General features: G+C 39.5%; 1 protein-coding gene across 1 annotated transcript; it reads right to left on the minus strand.

The window, feature by feature from the left end:
* Positions 1 to 5: 5 nt before the first annotated feature.
* Positions 6 to 23,638, minus strand: LOC308094498 (kinesin-associated protein 3-like). The gene is made up of 20 exons (XM_080441202.1): positions 23,505 to 23,638; positions 22,263 to 22,394; positions 20,561 to 20,718; positions 20,083 to 20,144; positions 18,944 to 19,085; positions 18,264 to 18,363; positions 17,647 to 17,771; positions 16,450 to 16,548; positions 15,981 to 16,159; positions 13,294 to 13,456; positions 12,055 to 12,155; positions 11,473 to 11,581; positions 11,137 to 11,249; positions 10,231 to 10,396; positions 6,574 to 6,699; positions 5,105 to 5,203; positions 4,783 to 4,868; positions 4,059 to 4,212; positions 3,590 to 3,674; positions 6 to 3,018 (listed from the first exon to the last, which is right to left on the minus strand). Exons 1-20 carry the CDS (start codon positions 23,531 to 23,533, stop codon positions 2,916 to 2,918), a joined length of 2,331 nt encoding a protein of 776 aa, XP_080297328.1. The 5' UTR covers positions 23,534 to 23,638; the 3' UTR covers positions 6 to 2,915.
* Between the last annotated feature and the right edge of the window lie 147 nt (positions 23,639 to 23,785).

Below are 23,785 nucleotides of genomic sequence, written 5' to 3' on the forward strand. Positions count from 1 at the left end.
TTTTTATTTTGTTGTATTAAATACAGCAAGAAATTGACCGCAAAAGTGGTGCATATATGATTGAACAAAGAGAGAGAGCCAGTAAGAGAAAGAATCAAAAGAAAGAAATGCATGGGCTTAATGCCCTGCTTGTATACATTACTTGTCTGAATCTTGTAGAATAACAAAAAACTGACAACATTTTTATAATATACATGAACAGATATTACTATAAAACAACTCTATACAAAAACTATACATCAAATTCCAGCAATTGTGCAAATAAGTTTATAAATAATGTGTGTAAATAATAGTGTGTGTAAAATGTGTAGCAAATCATTAATGTCCAGCAGAAAACTCTCCATAGTTCCTGCAGGACACAAGCACATTTCTGTAGTAGTAGGTACTAAATTACAATCATATTTAATTATAGAAATAGGTAGTAACCTATTTAAAAAGAAACGTCGGGACTCATTCAATCATATGTAGCTAGTAATGATAGAAATAGGTTGTAAACTATATTTTAAAACATTCTGGACTCATTCCACAGCACCAAGGATCAGATGTTGTTATATTACAGAGTTCTCAAGACCAGATGCTGTGTTGTGGTGTAAACACAGCCTCATTGACAACATACAATAGCTATATAGAGCACTGGGATTAATTTAAAATTCAAAATGTCAAATCCACATAAGAACCATATCTTATACGACCTGGGTCTAACCCTGCTCCCCAGCAGATAGAATTATTATAATTTTTTTAAGTGATGACACAACAAACACTGAAATCGTGTGGTAGATAATACTACAGTGGTCAGGCACCATCAACACTTCTACTTCGTCGATTGATGGACCTAAAGAATAGTAGACATCAAGAGACAGATCCTGTCCCTTTGACTCATATTAGTTCATAGTCCTCCCCATGGATATTTTATACCAGAGTTATGTGCATCTTGTACTGTGATAAATATACAGGGGTGGAAAGAGTACAGCAATATCCTACTCAAGCAGAAGTACTGTTATTTGACTAAAATAATATTAAAGTAGAAGTTAGATTACTTGTGTTGAAAACTGCTCAAGTAAAAGTATAAAAGTATTTCTGCTCAGAACAGTCACTTAATTACATAACAGTCACTGTGAAAGGGCCAATGTGGCATCCTGACCGTAACCATTTCAATATGAATGCATCCTACCAACCAATCGATCTCAATCGCTTTTCCAAAAGTAGTTACAATACTTCATCAAAAATCTACTCAAGTGAAAGTACAATTGCCGACTTTAAAATGTACTGAAAAAAAGTACAAGTAGATGAAAAAGCTAATTCATTACAGTAACAAGTGTACTTGTAACTACTTACTTTCAATCTCTGTAAATATGGTATTCAGAGGACTGGCTTTAGTTACAGTAACGCAGTAGTAACATGAGACCCACAATTTAACCATCTATAACTCTTATACTTGATTTATACTCCATTGCGCGCTGGTGCTGCAAGACGAAAATAGCTAATCTACAAAGTTCACAAAGCGTTGCAGCGTGCGACACCGGCACGCAACTAAGTATAAATCAGGCTGTAAACTGTATAATAGAAATATCTACTCATTATCTGCACATCATAGTGCATGGTAACAAAAAGGTGACTGTGTGGAATGTACTTGTCTTAATTAACATGCAAGAAAGAGATTAGTGTTAAATGAGCAGGTATCAAATCTTTTTGCCCGGCATTCCGATAAACAAAAGGCAGTCTCTACCTGTAACTCCCTGACACTAGCATGCACCTGTGACACTAAGTAATGATTCTTAGTTTAACTTTTCACTTCACGTTTATACTTGATCAACAACAAGCTGGAGTGTTTAGGCTGTAAGTGGTGTCACATACAAAACATGACAATGACTGTAAACATATCATACTAGTTTTTTTTTCTTCCCACATTCAAGTCCAGGTTGAGAACCACTGGTCATATGAAACTAGCAATAAATAAAAGGAAGACATTATAAAGAGTAATATCAAGAAGTAACAGATATAACATGGTGGCAGGTTTATCCCAATGGAACAACAATCACCTACATTATGTGTCTACGCCATTTTCAGTCACATGCTGTGATTTTGTTTTAGTAGCTGGAGCTAAATTGTGCTGCTTACAAATATTAATAAGTTATAGTTTGTATGTGGCAACAGCACCTAATTGAACATTGTATTGGGAAGTAAATCAACAGTACAATTATTTTACATTGAAGGCCCTGGTTCTCAAAACACAATGACCCATTTGAACAATTCTAAGTACATGGAGGTTGCTTTGGCTGTGCATTAATTAATGGCGTTGTGTTGCCAGATGATCAGAGATCTCTGTCTACCGATCAATCTAAATTGAGAAAACCTCTCAACAAAGAGGTGCCGACAAACCTACACCTATTGCTTTGAACACAATCCTGATGCCATCCCAATATGAAGGACCACCGTAAAGTCTTTGCATTATTTCAGCAATGCAATTTTTAAATCTCCAAATTGTTTCACCCAGTTTCCGCAACAAATGCTCTTTGATTCTCACCAGTCTCTGGTTGGGTGAACCATTCAGGGACTGGCTTGCAAGTATAATGATTTATGTGCTGTAATTTACCCTGCTCTGTAATTTCTACCCCAGATAAGAACAGATGATGCATACTATGCATACTGCATAGGTGATCATTACCTTACAAGCTATGGCAACATTTACAACGACTATCTTAGTAGTAGTAAGTAAACAATGAAAATATTATGATTGAAGCATAAACTGCTTATAGGGAAGGGTTTGATGTGGAGGATACAGGTATCATCTATAATAGCTATGGACACGCGTGATTATCTATTCAAAGGAGTGCAATGATGAACACTGAGGAATGAATGCAAGTTAATATAATTTGACCCACATAGAATGTAAGTGGATGTGTGAGTGTGTTTGTTTATGTATACTGATAGTAAGGCTGTTCGTCAGGTCTGAAGCCATAGGCTGTGGCCGGTCGTCCCGGAGAAGTGCTGGTCTGGTCAAAAACATCACTAGCATCTCTGGAACGAAACAACAGTTGAATGAGAACTATACAACAGAATTAGGCTCATTACAAAAACAAGTACACGTATATCAGCTTCAATGTTATAGTGTTCCAGTTCCAATTTTGTCAGGCAATCTTTTTTGTATTGTTTCATCACTTATAATTTCACTTCTTTATTCTGTATCCTGTATAAGTTCTCTCTGCTAATTGGATAAAATTGGTATCCTGACCCAGAAATTCTATTTTCTGTTTAATACAGAGCTGGAGAGACAGGGAGACCCCTGTTACTGAATAAACACTCAATAGCAATGATTGCTATCAGAATGTTGAGCTATTTAACACTTATTTTAACAAACAAACAAAATACCAATTACACTACCTTTAAGTTTGATCATATTTATTGAATTAAAACACACTAAATATTCTCTCATGGGGATCAAGCAAGACCTGTGACTAATTCTGGGACCAACAGAATGAGTCACAATCTATTTAATTCACCAGACTGTATGCCTTTTCACCCCAGATGAGTGTGAATCTGTTTTTAGAGTGGGGTATGGTATAGGCTGACTTATTTGTTGCTAACTCACCCAGCGAGGTGCGAGTCTCCATTCTGAGGCTGTAGATCATGGTAGAAATCTGGACTGACCGAACCATCCGCTGGAGTGATGCCATCTGGAAGGACACCACATACAGTGCACGTGATAAATTCCCAAGAACATGTACTTATGAAATAGGGCTGGTTTCCTTGGATACTTCAGGGATGTCAACTGTATAGAGGTTAATACTACATCATGAGACACATGACAATGACTGAAAACATAACATTATATTAGTACAATAGTGCCCCCCCCCCTACATTCAAGTCCAGGATGAGAATCATTGGTTAACCTCTTGTTATAGCGTGTGCAGAGTCTATATGACCACGACTGTGTGTAAGTGTGTGTGTGTGTGTGTGTGTGTGTGTGTGTGTGTGTGTGTGTGTGTGTGTGTGTGTGTGTGTGTGTGTGTGTGTGTGTGTGTGTGTGTGTGTGTGTGTGTGTGTGTGTGTGTGTGTACCAGCACTGTAGAACAGATCAGCCCTGTCATTGTCGTCATAGAGATACGGCTCGGCGTCGTCCACCTGGCGACTCTCCACCATTTCTAACCACTGGTTGTTATGGAATCGGAACTTCTCAGACTGTATCTTTCTGCCCCATTCCTCATCATACTCCTGGGGTGTGACCAGGAAAGGAGGGAAGGGGTGGAGGAGGGAAGGAAAAGAGGAAAGCGGAGAGAGAAAGAGAGAGAGAGAGAGAGAGAGAGAGAGAGAGAGAGAGAGAGAGAGAGAGAGAGAGAGAGCAAGAGAGAAAGAGAGAGAGAGAGAGAGAAAGAGAGAGAGAGAGAGAGAGAGAGAGAGAGAGAGAGCAGAAGACACAGAAATATGTTCAGTAAAGATTCATTAACTTCTTAATCTGAGAATTTCAAATGGGCCCTGATCCAGAAAAGGTTGGGATAGCTTATTTCAGCTTTATAGTACAATAATATTCTATATTTATAAGTTATAATCCTCCTCTTTCTATGTATGTTATTCTAGACTCTTAATTTCTTTTATACAGTAGATATGCAGCAAAGAATAGCATTTTAGCATTATCAGAATAGCAGTTCAGTACTGTAAAATAACTATTCATTATATTAAATAATAAATATAATAATAAATATATAATGATATTATATATTTTATAACGATGATGACAGTACTGGGGAATGGGTGTGTGTGTGTGTGTGTGTGTGTGTTACTCACAGCGATTATATCCAGTGTGTTGTCACAGACCTTCCTGATCTCAGCGTTCTTGTCATGCATCAGGTCTATGAGGTAGGCCGGGGCTTCTGGAGGGGGAGGGGCTTAGGAAAACAAACCTATCACAATGAACGCCTCTTAACCCTACACTAAATCAGTGTTTGAAATCAGATTTATCATCTCAAAGAGAAAGAGGGTGAGACAGACAGACAGATTGAGAGTATGTTGTATTATGATATTTTGACAGGTATCACTGGGGTAAAATCTTATTGACTTGTGAGCAACCAGACAGAAATGTAAGCAATTTGTATTCCAGGAAGGATACGTGTGTCTTTGATGATTACATCACGTGTGGCCTGATGAAAAACCATCTGGTAGAAGACATACACAATCTGACACACAAACTCATCATCCTCCTGTTGGGCTACACGCAGGAAATAGACAAACAGGAAAAGGAAATGATTACATAGGAATGTAGCTAAACTGATACTGATATAGACAAAACAGCGCTATTATAACTAAACAAGTATAAAGCCCACACTGCTAAATATATATCTATATACTGATACATCGGTCTGGCTCTAGTTCAGAAGTTTTTACGCAGAGCTGTGGAGTCAGCGCTGACGTCAACTGACTAAAATGATGGTCCTAATTGAAATGGACAACCCACCACAAGAACGATGGCTGTTATTGCATTTTATTTCACAATTTTATTATTGATCTGTGTGTCTTATCCAGTCTATGTGGTTCTCTAAATAAAGAAGAAGAGGGTCATAACATCTGTCATTAGCCAGTTAGATATGATTGTCATTAGTCAAACTGCATGGAACTTGGATTGCTGGGTAGTTGGCTGACTGCGGCACTTTACGGTACAGTATGTGTAGTGTATGTATGTATGTGCGTACGTACGTGTCTGTTGGGATGGGATGGGAATTTGGGCTTTAAAAAAATGTTTTATGTGTTTTAATGTTCGTGGTTAACCATAGAACAACATCATATTTATAGATCTAACATTGCTGTGCACTTCATGAGCCTTGGACACACCAGCTGCATCATTGAGTTGTAGGTTGCACAACTGACGTAATTGAATGCAATGAGCAGACTACTAGCCTACACACAAGTTAGTCTGTCACCTATCTTTTTGAAAATGTTTTCCACTGCCATGTGGTTTCTTTATTAGCTACAGTTTCAGCAAAGCAAAGCCTTTCATTTATTATAAAAGTCAAGCCCTTAAAAAAAGATTTATATAGAATACAAAGCCACCTATCCCATGCCTTAGAATTAAGATTTTGTGGCGGCTTTCTATCCAGCTAAATTGAGTCTCTAGGCCAAGTAGGATGGTTCTTAGTCTCTCAAGACAGACTGTTGGCTCGCACAAAAGTAACTGTCACTGTCTTTGTAGTCACGTACATTTCTCCTACAAAATCAAATTAGTCAAAGAAACCATAACTTGCTGCTCAGAAGAAGTGAAAAGTAAGAAAGTATATTTTAAAGATATTTTATAATATATTTTCGTGAACGGAAATGATCGACGGCTTTCAGGACTACATGAAATGATGTCCTGAAAGCATTCGAGACAACTATTCGACGATTGTGGAATAGTTGTCTGGCTTGAGAGACGAGCAGGTTCATACCCTATCAGAGAACAAAGCCTTGGTGCATCACCTTTAGTAGAAAAAGCAGCATCTGTCCCATATTAGAACCAAATAATTATAATTATTGTCTCCGCCAGGCCTTATTGTCTCCACCAGACGGACACACACCCCATCTCTAATGTATGTGTGTGTTTGTTACCATTGAGTAGTTCTATGATGGCCGGGATGATGCCAGATTTGGCCAACATGGCAGCACAGGCGTCGTCCATGGAAACGGTTCCAATCATTATCACCACCTCTAGGATGAGGTCATCCTCTGCTGAGCCTGACACACACACACGCACACGGACACACACGGACACACACACACACGTCCATTTTGTGTGGGATATGCATACAAATGAGAAAGGTGACACATTGGCTTAAAACGTAAACCTAGAAACAGTGACTTATTAAAGAATGAGTCAGATGTCACCAGACGAAGTATAATTTCCCATGTGCTTACCATTTCTCTAAAGGTGATGATGCACTGACAATTTGTTAGGGGAAATTTAATATGAGTGACTGGGCAATGAGAAAAGAGGGCACAGACCTATTGAAATGAGGGTTTCTGCAGGCTTCAACAAATTAAAATGTATGACTTGTTAAGATCACTTAATTTTTGCATTTTAATACAATGTCATGGCCATATTTGCTAAAAAGTATTAAGGATATTAATAAGTCCCGGAATTACTGATTACAGCACATGGTCTGAAACTGCTCACCTGTCATCACTGCCTTAGTGCCATGTGTAATGACCACAGCACCTCTGCTTTTATTGCTGTCCACTTGGTGATCTTCCCCAAGCAGGGGAAATTACAGAACAATATTGGCAGACGGCAGGCATTTGCTGGTGGCTGACTCACATGCGACTCTAATGCCTTTATATCCATTTTAGCATTTTCTTGCACAAGGTGTGGCTTCAAATCCTGGCTTCAACCAAGCACTAAACATGCTGTTCTCCAGCCAGGTCACTGTGAACTCGCAATTCTTAACAGTAAATGGAAATAACATAAATAACTAAAGAAGAACACCCCACCAGCTGACTTCACCATCCAATCAGCTTGGTAAAAGGAATGGGAGTCCAAGGAGGTCCAAAACAAACATCTGGTGTCAGACCCCAACCAACAGGTCCCTGGCACCAACCTCCCAAGGAGACAGTGGTCTACGCTCAATCGTTTCAGGACTGGACATGGCCCCTGCTTGGCAAGCCTTCACAAATGGGGCAGTAGCCCAAGCCCACTGTGTGCTTGTGGAGAGGAGCAAACTATGGAGCACATCATAGAAGTTTGTCCTCTCCCAAGACTGAAAGGAGGCAGAGGCAACTGCTTGGCTTAAGGTTTATAAAAATAAACTTAAGAGGTGGTTTTGTTTTTGTCACATTCCTAAGCCAAATAATGGTAGGAGAGGAGACTCAATGGAGACTCAGTTGAGACTCTGCCAGTCATCAAATTGTTAGCTCAGGAATGGGACAAAAACAAAAAAACTCCATGAATTCAAGGCTTCACAGGGTGTGTAATTGATAGGACTTAAGTCATTATTTGGGTGAACTACTCCTTTAAAGATGGGGTGCCATGATATTTTTCAACCCTAAAACCTGATCATAAGGTATTATTATTATGTAAGGATTTTTTTCAACAAAAAAAAAAGTGTACAGTAAGTGTTAAAATGTTGTTTTTATGTAGACACACCCACCAGTGCATTAAGTATACCTGGTTCTCACCTTAGCACCTCCTCCACCACCTTAGCACCACCCACCTGTCCTAGTCCCTCCTCCTCCTCATGCCCACACCTGTTGTGTTATGATAATGAGGGGGAGGGTGTGGGCTTTGTGATGTCACTAAAGCGCTGTTTCTCTATTGGCACGTTTGACCCTCAAGGTTTCAGCCTCCAGGAAGAAACTCCAAATAGTCAGAGAAGACATAAAACACCATAAAAACACCACCGGGGGGCTTAATGAAGTTCTATCAACCTCATAGACACATGAAAAACAGAAAAAGTGCAAAAACATGGCACCAGCTCTTTAAGGTTTATAAAAATAAACTTAAGAGGTGGTTATTGTTTTCATGTTGGTTTATTTCATTAGGAACTAACTAACTAACTAACTAACTTCACCTTTATGAATGTATGAAGACAAATTGACCAGTGTGTATACAGGGGAGGCATATTAATGTCAGGACAAAGTGGCTAAATACAATCCAGAATATGAGCTGTAAGATAATGATGTGCGAAGGGGCTTTCAGATATATTGGTAAACATAGGTACTGCACTAATGATGGTTCCTACTGCTTAAAGAAGTAGTTCACCCAAAACATTACTTATTTTCTATCAATTACACTCCCCATGAAGCCTTGAATTATTTATTTTTTTGTCACATTCCTAAGCCAAATAATTTGATGACCGGCGGAGTCTCTGGTAGGAGAGGAGACTCAATGGAGACTCAGTTGAGACTCTGCCGGTCATCACATTATTTGGGACAAAAACAAAAAAACTCCATGAATTCAAGGCTTCACAGGGTGTGTAATTGATAGGACTTAAGTAATTATTTGGGTGAACTACTCATTTAAGTTGTCACTCTGCACCCTGTGCTTCAAACAGCCTACAGAGGGAGCCAGAGCTAACAAACCAAGTTTCTTTGGAAGGATTTTAAGTCCATTGTCAAGAGCAGAATAATTGATGCTAATGGACTGTAACTGTTTTAAGAATTTGCTGTTTTTAGCCACAATGTACTATTTTAAAGTATATCTACAGTATTTTTGTGGAAGTGAGTGATTGTTAGCCCGGGCAGACTTTAGGGTCTATTATCTTCTGGACTAAGGCAATACAGTTTCATATGCTGTGTTCATAAAAAACTGCCAGCAGCACAAATATGAGCACACTAACCAGCTGAAAGAGCTGATAACAGCTCAGCTTCTTCCATCATCAGTGTATAAAGCCAGCCACAATGAAAACAAGCTGCATTATCTTTGTATGGCCCACATTAGCTGCTGCACCTCGAACTACCAGAGAAACGAGGCCTTACCATACAGTTTGCATTAACCTTCCAGGATCTATAGGTAGAGAGGACATGGTGTGATGTGTTGTGGTTGTGATGGTTAGTGTGCTTATATTCATGCTCTTGGCTGTTTAAAAAAAATAATGTGTAGGAAATTGTGTTGCCTGTGTACAGACTTTAGTATCTCACCGGATTATAGATCATGAGATATGTCTGGGCAATGTGATTGTGATGCTGTAAAACAGCATGCATGCTCTGCAATCTACCCTGTATAAATAAAGCTAAAATCAAAAAGTAGACTAATATAGAGGCATAGCCAGAATTTATTTTTTGGCGATGCCTGGTTAAAAGTATTTTAACCAGGCATTTAATGTTAACATAAAATAGTGATCTTTCAATAAATATGGATTCTGAATGTTTGAAATGTCAATACTCATTCAATTCAATACCAGCGACACAAACATTGCTTACATTCAGTATGTGTGCACGCACACACACACACACACACACACACACACACACACACACACACACACACACACACACACACACACACACACACACACACACACACACACACACACACACACACACAGAGCAGGCCTGCCTTTCACAGTTCTCTCTCAGCTTCCTGCTCATGTTCATTTCTCCACTTCAAAATAGTTTGTGGGTCTTGTGTTAGCTTGCGAAAGATGTGCACAGCCTCCACAGTCTGCTTTTATCAACAAACATGAGACTTGTGTCCAGAATAGCACTTCAGACAAAGACAAATAATTTGGAGGGGGGGGGGGGGGTAGGCTACATCCTGATGTGGCAATTTACCTGGTTTAAGTCTGTCTTTGAGATAAGGTACCAAGTTGTATTCTTTGAGCACCAACTCCCAGTCCAGGTCAGGGATGGTGAGGTTGGCCAACGTTCCCAGACATTCTAGAACAAACTCCTCCTCTTCCTCCGCACAGATCTGAGCTGCTAAGTCCCCAACATAGTCCTGATGGAGACCAGCAAAGAGAGAGAGAGAGAGAGAGAGAGAGAGAGAGAGAGAGAGAGAGATAGAGAGAGAGAGAGAGAGAGAGAGAGAGAGAGAGAGAGAGAGAGAGAGATAAACTGTTAAAAATATGAAGTAGATAATATTGGTTAACTACTTGACTGTTAGCTATTTTTTATTTGGTTTATTTATCATTTAATTATTGATTAGGAATTGCTACTGAGAAATAGAAAATACATATGCAGCAAAGACTAACAGGAAAGGGAGACAAAATGCAATATAATGCAGGTAGTAAGTCGTATACTACTACAATAGTGTGCCGGTACATGAGCAGTACCTGAGTGAACCACCAGGATCCACTGGATAGGTTTAATTATATTGATAAATTAAGACTTTTAGGACTAAACCTCTTTAACTATTAGTGTTGCTGAAAGCTATTATGTATCTGTGAAATGATTGATTGAATTATCAATTAATAATAACAAAAACAGAGGATAAACTAACATTTTAGCAATTTCAAGATGTCTGTTTGGATTCAAATACAATAACTTCTGAGGAATATTTACATAATATTTCCTTACATGTATGATCACAATTTATCACAATATTAATTGAGTAATTGAAATTATAATTGAGAGATTCATCAATTATGAAAATAATTATTTGCAGCCCAACATACAGTATAAGCAGATAGTAAGAGCTGAATAGTACAATACTAGTGGAAGGGTTTGGGGATAACTAACAATAAAAAGCTGTTTGGTCTGCCCATCATGCTGGGAGACGTTTCTGATCATCTTCATCAGAAGACAGTCCTTCATCTTCAGAGCTCTCTTCATCAGCATCTTTAACCCATTACCTAGAGACAGAACGAGAGACACATCTGAAGACTCAATTCAGTCAACAGTGAACACATTCAAGTCACTCCAATGCAAATACTAAGCATAAAGAAATAGGGCAACTACATTACTCTCTCATAGCTCAAACCCCATACCGTGCATGAGCATACACAGAAATACAGCACTGTAAACACTTAAATACACATAAGCAGATATGCATGCATGCATACAGTACAAGCATACCTTCACACATGAGCTGAGCATTCCTCTTGTTGGCGGCCAGGTTGATGCAGAAAGAGATGAGCTCAGCATCTATTCTCTCCTCACCATGCTCATACAGCATCTGCATTAGCTAAAGCATATACACACACTGTAATTAAACTGTGTTGTGTTTTTTTTTTACTTAAAATTAATATCTATATTCAACAACATGATGAGCAATATAAACAGAATCGTATGAAGCATTGCGATAAGTTCAGGCAGGCACAGAGGTCGTTTCGGTCCCATGATACAACACAATCTTGAAAGTGTGAGAACTACTGATTTAGAAGGCATTTGTCAAATCAGCCTCAGGTCTTAATGGGTTAATTAAAGTGACTTGGCATTACTATGTTGGATCTCTTATCATGTTCATTTAATAATTGTTTATCTTTAGGCTCTGTCCTTTGGTGGGGTTGTGGGTTCAGAGTCCGATCTGTGTCGTCCTTGAACAGAATTGTTGTGGAGCATCAAGGGAGAAGAGCCACACCGGCAAGTACAAGTATACAGTAACATCCATATTGTATTATATACTAAAAGTTTAGTTCCAGTAATTTATTGAAGTACCTGAGGTATACAGTCAGTGTAGGCGAACATGGCCTTGAAGCGGTCATCAACGCTGATGTGGTATAGGATACACATGGCCACCTGACGGTTGCTTTCATCAGCTAGACAATGATAAACAAAACATTCAAATCAATTTGTTGTGCTGAGGCAGGGGAGACTGTAAGGATATAGCAGCAGCATGCAATGCGAATTTCTGTATAGATTGCAAAACCCAACATTGCACAACAAGGTATCAGTACACATGGTCATGCATTATTATTTATTTGCAAATTTTCAGTTGATGTTGCACACGGTTATGCCTTATTTTGCTTTCCCCCCATTTAATGTTATGTTATGATATTACTACTGCTGTTACACTACAATATACATGGTAACTGTTGCTATTGCTGCTATAGTATTTATAAATGGTATCTTGCACATACTGTATGTTAGGTTGATGTTACTACTGCTGCTATAGTATAAATTCAGGGTAACTGTTACTATTGCCGTTCTAGTATACAGTATACACGATGTTTTTTTAGTTTTTTATTATTATTATGTTGTTATGGCACAGTATTTCTGCGTACCTCACTTGTATATATTTTTACTTGTACCTGTATGAGTAGTGATTCTCTTGATTACGTACAACTGCTGTTAATCCTACAGTCTGTGTAAGAATTTGTGTATGAACAAAAAGTACTAAAAAACCTGTTTTGCCGATCTTTTGTTTGACTTCGTTTTTTGTGCCAATACACTTAAAGTGAATGAAACCGTAGGCTGATTATTATTATTTTTTGGTTCACTACATATACAGTAGGATAAAAACATGGCACACTGCCATACCACTGACCATACAGTGTACCGTGATGTAAGCAACACAGCTGCAGATAATCATAATAATGGGTATGTTAGATTTAGGTGTGCCAGTGTGCATTGACTACTGTCTCCAAGCCTGTATGTTGAAACACCCATGGCTCTGGGCAAACCTAAATCTAACACCATTATTCATTATTATAATGATGTTATTAGCTGCAGCTGTGTTGCTTATTAGCCTGACATATTTTTACTCTGTTTAACTTAAACTGGGGAAAAAACTACAAATTCAGCCCTTTAAGTAAAACTTAGTAAAAAGATGAGTCCCATATCAAAAGCAAGGAAAAGTGCAACTAAGGTATAGTATGCCAGCACTGTAGCATACTACAGTACTATTTACTTTGAGTCAGTACTATGTTAGCGGCGTTAGTACGAACCGTAGATTACCTAGTAAGGCAGTCAGTTTAGGCAGCAGTCCAACCTCCACCATCTTGGCTCTGAGTCCAGTGTCGAAGGAGAGGTTCAACAGCAGGCGCAGCGTCAAATTCAACAGGTCCTCGTGGTCACACGGTACAAGGCGGGCTAGTCTCTCCACGGTATCCACCTCAGCCTGCCACCAATCAGAGAACAGGGGATCAGAGTTACATTAGAAGTGAAGCCCGAAATGTCCAGTCAAGTCAGTTTACTGTCCATTTGTACAAAGGAATGTACACTGGAAATTGTACTTGCGGGAGTCACCCATTAAAGGTAGGGTAAGTGATTTGCGTTGGTTAAAATAATTGTTAAATAGCTCTATATTCTGATAGTACTCATTGCTATAGAGTGTTTGTTCAGTATTAGGAGTCTCCTTGTCTCTCCACCTCTTTATTAAACAGAAAATGCATTTTCGTTTCAGTTTCAGTTTCATTTCCAATTTTATCCAATAAGGACAGAGAACTCAATCAGGATATAGATTAAACAAGTGAAATTGGAAGTGATGACACTAAGAAATGAGCAGACAAAATTGGAACTGGAACACTATACAAATTAAGCTTAAAAATGGGTACTTTCTCCTGATTGGCTGAGATTTTGACACCTACCGAAAAATGTATTTTCTGTTTATTAAAGAGCTGGAGAGACAGGGAGACATATGTTACTGAAAAAACACTCTGTAGCAATGATTACTATCAGAATATAGTATTTTAACCTTTTAACAAAATACTTTTTGTTTTAACCAAAAAATATCACTTACCCTACCTTTAAGTGAAGAATTTAAAATATATAAATTAATATATGTACATACTGTACAATACTGACAGGACAACACATTATCACATTATCCAAGTGTAAGGACCTTGGGCCATGTAACATGTTCTATATATGACAATATAATGTATGACATGATGTTTTTGCATAGTATTGTATATTTGTCTGTCATTAAATGTTTCAATGAATTGAGTACAAAGGACCCCAATGGAAACAAGCCATAATGTTTTCTTGGGTTTAAAATCCTCTTAACAGACCTTGTATTGAACTGTACATCCCTGTGCTTGTCTTTGCAAACTGTTAATAAAGTATTCAATCAATCAATCAATCAATCTTCCATATTAGCTGGAATTATATGTTGTGTGTGTGTGTTCGCGACGGGGAACGGCTCTGGCCGCATGAGGATGTACCGTGGTGTGTGTGCGCGCGCGCGAGCGTGTGTGTGTGTTGGCGACGGGGGACGGCTCCTGCTGTTACATCTGTATATGCGCGGGTGGTTTGTGTGTGTTCTGTGCCTCCACAACGCGGCGATAGGATGTGCGTGTGTGTACACACTACAAACTCACTTTCCATCCCTGAAACTGTCTGTTCACAGTGCATAAGCCAAACTGCACACTTTGGGTGCTCATATCCCCCTACGGGTATGGTCTAGTTATATGCTAATCCACAGAAAAAATATTTGCCAGCCTGGGCTCAATTGTGAGGTAAATTATTTCAGGATGGATGCTCCTAAGTTATCCTAACTTGTTGCCTTCGGCTTCTTTGACGTCAAAACATGTTGTGAACACTAGTGGTGAGCAGATCGATTCTCTTCACACTATCGTTTCCTTCATAAATTTATCGACCCTTTCAGACCTTTCAAGTTTTTATACCTTTCTAATAAAGATTAAATACTAATTCTAATGTATTTATTCTGCATCCTACTTGTATGTAGCTAGATACAGAAAAGTGACTGGCTGCAACGATGTGTTGTTCTTTTTGAAGTCCTAGTCCGAGAGAGAACGGTTCATTCCTCATTCCATCTCGTTCAGTGCTGCCTGCCTAGCTGTCATTCAAAAGTCAAGATTCAACCGGTACTACTTCCTTATTCATTTGGTTGGTGCATTAAGAGTTAATAGACAGGGTCCCCACACATTTTTAGCAATGAATTTCCAAAACTTTTCCAAAACTTTTCCAGAATATTTAGCCCAATTTCCAGGCCTATATAACAATCATTCAGCGCAATAATGTGTCTCTTACTCCTATGTAGAATGCCCAAAGATAGGCAGTGTAGCAAAAATAAAGCATAGAATAGTACAATTTCATTCAAAATTTCGTGCAAAATTAGGGCATAGCTCACTGGAAGACTCATTATGGTATCCGTATGACTTATTTTATTTAAATATATGCCATCACACAGCCCGTTCGGCGAAAAACTACATGTTACATATTTCGTGTAATGTTATACATGTTTATGAAAATGTTTTGTATTAACAAAATCAATAGCCAAAAACAATGCATAGCCAAATATTTTTCCAGGACCCTTGATAAATTCCAGGACCTTTGATCAATTCCCAAACTTTTCCAGTACTGGATTATTTTTTTTTCAATTTCAAAATATTTCCAGGAATTTCATGACCGTGGGGACCCTGATAGATGTTACAATTTCATAATATTGAATAAAATCTTGATCGAAAGTGCTTTGACAGTTCACATCTTACTTCAACAGTTATTCAATATTGTCATTGCTAAATCTCCTCCAATACAGAAGGCTTTTTGTCAGGTCAAAAGTATTAGTTTTTTATTCCCTATTATTTGATCTGTCTCTACTTAGGTTTAGTGTTATTATCTCCACCAGGTCAGATCGTCCAGTAAGGGGATTACGCCGTCCCGTGCCCCCCGTCTCTCACCATATCATTCTTGTTCTCCAGGAAGATGGACAGTTTTTTCAGGAAGGACACGACTAGAACCAGCAACTCGTCATCGTCCCGCTCCAGAACTTTGACCAGCAGACCGACAATGTTCTTGTTCCTCATCTTCAACTCTGTCCGAGTGTCCTCAGCTAGGTTCAACAACAAGTAGAGAGACACTGGAGGACACAGAGAAAGAGAGATTTGTCATTTTAAAATGGAGAGGATAAAAGGAGAAAAGAGAAAAAGATCAAGTGGAGATGGTATACAAAATAGCTAGCCTCCGGGAAATGCTAGCTATTTTGTTATCATTATCATTATTATTGAACAGTTTGTGTTGTTAGGACATATCTCTCCTAACAAACACTAGAATGTTGAAAGCATCCATAGCCACAGTAGAGCATCCCTATTCAGAGAACAGTATCCTGTCAGGCAGCACTGCTATAACATCCATTTAGGTTTGTCTTACCTCTGAGCAGTTGCTCTTGTTTAGCCAGAAGACCGTGGTACTTCCTGTGGGCTTTCTCCTGATCTCGCCTCAGGGAGCCGTTCTCTGGTTCCGACTCACGTACACAACATTGTTAAGGAACACATGCATAGAACTCAGAACGAGTTTACTGCCAACAAGTATGAGGTTCATCGTATTAACGATTGTAACAATTGATAAATGACTACCAAATACCAACAACATACATTGAGTTACAAAGTCATGCACATGGCCACACACACAAACACACACAGGCACGCACGCACGCGATAATCTATCAACATACAACCAGTAACAGAATGCAAGGAGGGTAAACAGTGGCAAAGCAGGATGAAGGATGAGGCCAGAAGATAAGATAGGAGAAGAGCCATACTTTTAGCACCTGAATGATAAGCAAAACAGGCAGGGTGGATACCTTCCAAGAAGCTGTTGGTTTTCAATCATTTCAGTATGGTATGACAAACAACTGGTGTTGACTTGAAACATTTTTGAGATGTGTAATCCAACATAGTTAACATTATTATACAGTTTGGTCAAAGTTACGTTATTGCTGTAATGCAGTTGAAAATACTGATTGATTTGAAAAGTCTAGCCAATAGTTCCTGCAAAACAGATTGTTCACTGCCAAAACCCATTGTTGGCCAGGGGAGGCTGATGACAACCACATGCTTATACGAATATAGCCACTTCTTCTCACAGCAAAAAGTTTCACCGGGAGAGACTAGAGTAACACCTGCTAGACAAAAGAAGACCATGCTATCTTCTCCAGTTTCCCCTCACTGCTGAACAGGAAGCCCAATCAACCAGCAGAGGTTGCTAATGTAGTGTGCAACAACGACATGACCCTCATTGGAGCACCCTGCCAAAAAGGAGTCACTACTGCAGAGAATCAAATAATGGTAGGCAAGTGTTTTTCCTCTATGCCATGAGTCTTCAACAGGGGGTCCAAAATGTAGTAATGTAATGTATACGTAATTTGTAGGCAGTGGGCAAAAACATCAGTATAGTCCTTTCAGTAACAGTCCAAACAATCTCAGCTCCACGTAAAAAAGACAGGTGTAAATAGGGCGCTAGTATGGTACGTACGATTTGCTGAAATCAATCAACAAAATGCCAGTCTGTAATAGGGTAAAGCAAGATGAGGGAAGAAACTGTCAACAGAACAGAAATGGAGGATATAAGCCTTGTTCTTTTTGTGTAGCTCCTCCTGCCAGAGGTCATATCTCTTCAGCTCATGCTCCACCACGCTCATACACAACGCTCCGATCTTGTAATGACTCACCACGGTGTGGAACTGGGAGAAACTGGAGAGGAGAGGACAGAGGTAAAATGTCATTGGCCAACTATAATGCACAAACCTGGAATTTGTGCCAAAAATGTAAGTGGGCAGCTATTGAACAGCGCCCGGGGAGTAGTTAGGTCATGGACATTTCAACATGATGCCGGGGGAAACCGATATTGAACAGGGAACCTTACGATTCCCTGGTGACAGCTCTACGTCCTGAGGCACTGCTGCCCCGAGGCGAGAGGCTTTTTTTTCTCCGACACAGTGCTGTCAGTCGACGACAGTGGTGCGCAATATAGCATAAATTAGGCATGAGAATGCGAACTTACTGCCGTCTAAGGCCTTTTGACTCTGGTCCATGATATTTTAAAACATGTACAAACAACATACAGTAGGATGATCTATTGAGCAAAGATGTTTATTGAACATTGGCACGCATCACATAACAGCGGAATTGCATTGATGTGGTTATTGTCCCCTAAGCTGCCCTAGTGTGTATGTGCGTGCATACCTGGAGAAGCAGAAGAATATGTAGATGATTGTTGTAGCGAGTTCCACACTCTGTTTCCAGTCCTCCCTTAACACCCTGGCCAGGGCCCCTAGTGCTGCCTCTATAAACACACATCAACGACATAATGAAAATAACTTCACAATGATGGAAAAGTCCGACAGAATGCTGTGCAAGATGCCTGCAATATAATGTGTTCTACAGGGCAACAGGTACAGGAAATGTGCAACATTTTAACATCCGAGACATGAGTGTTATTGTTTATTGCCGGAGCAGGAGAAAGATGTGCGGCCTTCACGTCACAGTATGCGCCGCAGTTGGACGTTGTCTACTCACGCCATTATCTCTTTTGTTTACATCAACAATACATAATCCGGACGCTATATATTTCTTTGTGTAGGCGTACGAGTGAAGAGGGAGCACTTGTTACAAACCCTGTCAGTCACTCGTCCTCCTACGGAAAGGAATATCGCATGGTGGACACGGATGAAATAGTGCTGGTTTTAACATGTACAGTTACTATTCCAAGATATTGAGTACCAGACGTCACTGGTTTTATATTGGTAGACTGTAACAAGGCTACGTGAAGAAGGAGAGAGATAACGTTACGTTACACACTGGGAGGCAAACTGGAGCCCTGCAAAAAACAGCAGTAGCACGCTACTGACATAGGCTACACATACCGTTGTGCAGTAGTTCCTCTAGGTTGTCAGGGTTACGGGCCAGCTGGAGAATGAGGGAAGAGCCTCTGATCTTCTCTGGAAGGCCTTCATACAGCAGCTCAACATACTCATCTACTCTGGTTATACTGGCCTCCTCATTCAACTACACGCGCGCGCACACACACACACACACACACACACACACACACACACACACACACACACACACACACACACACACACACACACACACACACACACACACACACACACACACACACACACACACACACACACACACACACACACACACACACACACACACACACACAGCACCATGTGTTCAGACCACAGATATGGCAGTTTAATTTTAAACTATAACTATAACACTGTAATGCTAATAATGCAACTAGGATCAAGGGTATACTGTGACAAAAACAACAATCTATAGGGCATAGCAGTGGCGGCCATTTTCTGGTTCCACTTCAAAATAGTCAATGCATTTTTCCCATTGACATTTCCAAAAATATTTATATCAATTCATTTAAGCCTAGAATCGAGCCATCCAGGGTCCTGGTGAATCATGACCATAAAACATTTTTTTCTGAGATTTTATTTTTATTTTATATTTAATTATATGATATACTATATTTAATAAATACCCTTTGTTTTGACGTTTTCAAAAACGTTTTTTCACAGAATCAAACGTTTTTAAAAGGGTCTACATTCTGATAGTAATGATTGCTATATAGTGTTTGTTCAATACAAGGGGTTTCTCTGTCTCTCCAGCTCTTTAATAAACAGAAAATACATTTTCAGATAGGTTACAAATTTCATCCAATTAGGAGAGAGTACCCATTTATCAGCTTCAATTTTATAGCACTACAGTTCCAATTTTGTCTGCTCATTTCTTTGTGTCATCACTTCCAATTTCATTTTCATTTCTTTATCCTGTATGAGTTCTCTCTCCTGATTGGATAAAATTGGTATTCTGGCCTGAAAATGTATTTTCAGTTTTTGTTTACTAAAGAGCTGCAGAGATAGGTAGACCCATATTACTGAACCAACACTCCATAGCAATGATTACTATCAGAATATAGAGCTATTTAACACTTTTTAACTAGAAATCACTTCAACAAAAAGCTTAACTTTCTTCTTACCTCCATTCCTTCAAATGGGGTGAGCTCTTTAGGTTTCACCACTCTTTTTTCTCTCCTCTCCACTGGAGACAGAGGAACACAACAAACAGTCAACCTTAAACAGGCATTATGAGATCATGTTCAGTGGTTTTACCTTACATAGACCACAATGCCTGGGAACAATAGTCGCTGTAGTAGTTTCTTGTTTAGTGTTCTATTAAGAATACATTGCAAGACAACGCAAGAAGGTATGTTTATCGACAAAAACAAAAAAAGGCATAAAAAACTGAAAGCTGCATTATTCATTCCAGGAGTAATAATTTGACAAATCTGCTAATATATTTGTAACACTGGTAATTCGATTGTTTTTGGTCAATCTAATCTAATTGACGGGGAATACCCCTGAGGGCTTGAGTTTATCATCAACTATTTAGGTAAGAATTATGGCACATACCATATGGGTCATGGTCAGTGTGGAAAAGTCAAAATTGTCACTGACCTTTGCCTTCTCCTGGGGGAGACTTCCTGTTCTGAAGATAATAGAGGAGCTGCTCCACTTGGGGCAGACGAGATGGAGGGATAAGCTTACACTCCTCCACCACCTTCCTCGCTAACGCTCCAACATCTGTACTGGGAGACAGACTTTTCACACGGATACTGCAGAGGATGGACGGATAAAGAGGGACAGAGATGGAGAAGAAGAGAGGGAGGGTGGCAGAAAGGTAGAACAATAAGTGTGAGAAGAGAAGAGAAACATAAAAAGCTGACAGAATATGTACATCACTTGTTGGGGTGCTGAGGTTAGGGTAGGATCATGAAAAAGAATAGGACCCGCAAACGCACATGCTCCAATACATTTGACAACATCAAATCGGCATCGTCATGTCAAACTCAGGACTTGTGAATCACGCCCACATAAATGGACACCAACTGTTCACGTAATTAATTAGCGGGTGGAACAACACAATAGAGTCATTATACAGTCGAAGGTATAGCTTAATAATCAACAAGAGAAAAGATTAGAAGAAATGATCCATTGGAATGTCCTCGTTATCCTTTTGGAGACATACAGTAGTCCAATTTATGAACCAATAAGATTTGGGCAATTTGAGCTGTTATAGTCTATTATGTCTCCTCCCCATCTGGGGCATTTCACATGTTAAATCCCCTGTGTTTAGCAAACATAAAATCAAATGCATGGTGACTGGGTCTTCGTTACAAATACTGTACCTATGCTCTGAAATGTCTATTTTTAGAATATGATTAGTTTCCCCCCACATACCCTTAACAACATGGGCATTTGAGCAAGTATAACACGTTCTTCTAATTGTCTTGTGACTTTAGCACCGCCTTTATCACAGGCTCAACAATCACAATCACAAACAAACAATCACACTCAGATGTTTTCCAAGTCAATCAGTGTGTTTCTTTGTTCTTCTTTTATAATAATAGAAACCAGAAACAGATAACCAAAGAGATCAACAAAAGAAAAATAACACAAAATTAAAACAATACAAGAATATAGCAGGAACAAAACATCACTACATCACTTTAGAAGGATTCCAGACCAGAACCACTCAGACTACCTGTCACCTATTTAGGTACACACTTCAATAAGGAACCACACAGACTCTACCTACTGAAAGACATACTACATTTACATTTACAGGGAACCACTAAAAGCAAGAGTAAAAAGTGGGTCTTGAGCTTGCTTTTGAAGCTATCTATGGTCGTTGCCTGTCTTATATGTAATGGGAGCTTGTTCCAGGCCATTGGCCCATAAAAGCAGAAAGCTGTGGTGTGACAGCAGAGCCAGCAACACTTGTTGGTGAGTTGGTGTCGGCCAGTCTGCACTCTTGCATCCCACCATCATCTTCATTAATTGTTTTGCACTCCCGTTTTATATTTGTGATTTTCGTTACATCTTTCAACCAATCTACAACAATACAATGAATATATATTCATAATTACGTGACCCATGGGTGTCTATGTGGGTGTGATACACAGCTCTTGAAGATTGCCCTGATGAAGAGCCTAAACTTGAAATGTTGTCAATACATTTGTTGGAGCACGTGTGTTTTATTGAGGAAAAATACAAATATGACCCTAAGACCAGAGAGAGAGAGGACGGAATATATAATGAGAGAAGGAAAAATACAGATGCAAGGATTTTAACATTAAGCGAGAGGGAGTCAACTCACATCTTCTGCCCTTCCTTGCGTTCCCCCAGCATGTGGTCCCCCGTCTCCCCCAGTATAGAGGCTTCAACTTCATACTGAACCACAAGGGCCTTCTCAGTTGGATGGACATCCAGACTGCCTGCCTTCACTTTACTGAAGAGAAAAGAAGAGGGGGGAAAATAGAAATAAAGTAGATAGATAGATAGATAGATAGATAGATAGATAGATAGATAGATAGATAGATAGATAGATAGATAGATAGATAGATAGATAGATAGATAGATAGATAGATAGATAGATAGATAGATAGTCAGATAGATAGATAGATAGATAGATAGATAGATAGATAGATAGATAGATAGATAGATAGATAGATAGATAGATAGATAGATAGATAGATAGATAGATAGATAGGTGAGGTGTTCTATTACACAGCCCTACTTCATCCAGTTTTATCATCACAGGGACATACATTCAGACTGCCAGCCTTCATTTCATTGTAGGGAAGTAAAGAGAAACAATGGGAGAAGGGGAGAGAGAGATAAAGCAGGGTGAGTGGAGTTTGGGTCGGTGTGAAGAGGGAAGTCAGAGTGGGGTGGAGAGACGACGAGTAGAGAATGGGAAGAAATGACAATAGCAGTATTTCTCTCACACACACACACACACACACACACACACACACACACACACACACACACACACACACACACACACACACACACACACACACACACACACACACACACACACACACACACACACACAAATGTAACCTCGCTAATCAGTGTCATAACATGACAGCGACACGCCCAGACCAGCTGCAGCAGCAACACGGCTAAAAGGCTAGCAACGCTACTACACAACGTTGGATCACTCGCTACAGTAGCTCATGCCATGGCTTCATCCAATATAGTGGGCTAACGTTACCTGGCGAGCTAACCCGGGTAACGTTAACGATGTACTTACCAGATCCAGCCTTTTAAAACTCATCTGCGGATCGTTATCAAGAGCTCAGCTGGCTGCCACTGAATGGGTGGCTTGCTAGTCCCTATTAGTAGTATTAGCTATGTAATAACGTCCACGTTAAAGGTCGTACGCCTGTGTACGCGGTTATTATCGATACCCGTCATTTCAGATGGAATATATTGATTGTTGTTAAATCCTAATGTGATTTTATATGCACTACACTTTTGCACATTAGCTTACGTCTACTAACATCAAGAGATAATTATGTTAATTGAATGATAGTGACTCCCGTTTTACCGTTTGAGGTAGCGTGCGTCATCCTGCATCTTCTGCTTCAAATCTGAAAATAACGGATTAATTAGAAATATTAAATCCCCAAAAAACTCACGAGTCCCCGGGAAATCACGGCACTGACTGTACCGTACCACCCAAACCAACCACTGTAGAGGACTACAAACATGGCGACTGGAGTCCGCCCCTCCTGCTTCTTCTTCTGAGTTCCCGGCAGATTAGACCCACTTTGACGGTATTGCTGCCTCCCACTGTTGGTGTTAGGTACTTTTGGCTATTATAGCAAT

This window comes from Gymnoscopelus braueri (genome assembly GCF_963280865.1).
Source record: "Gymnoscopelus braueri genome assembly, chromosome: 10".
NCBI classification, from domain to species: Eukaryota; Metazoa; Chordata; class Actinopteri; order Myctophiformes; family Myctophidae; genus Gymnoscopelus; species Gymnoscopelus braueri.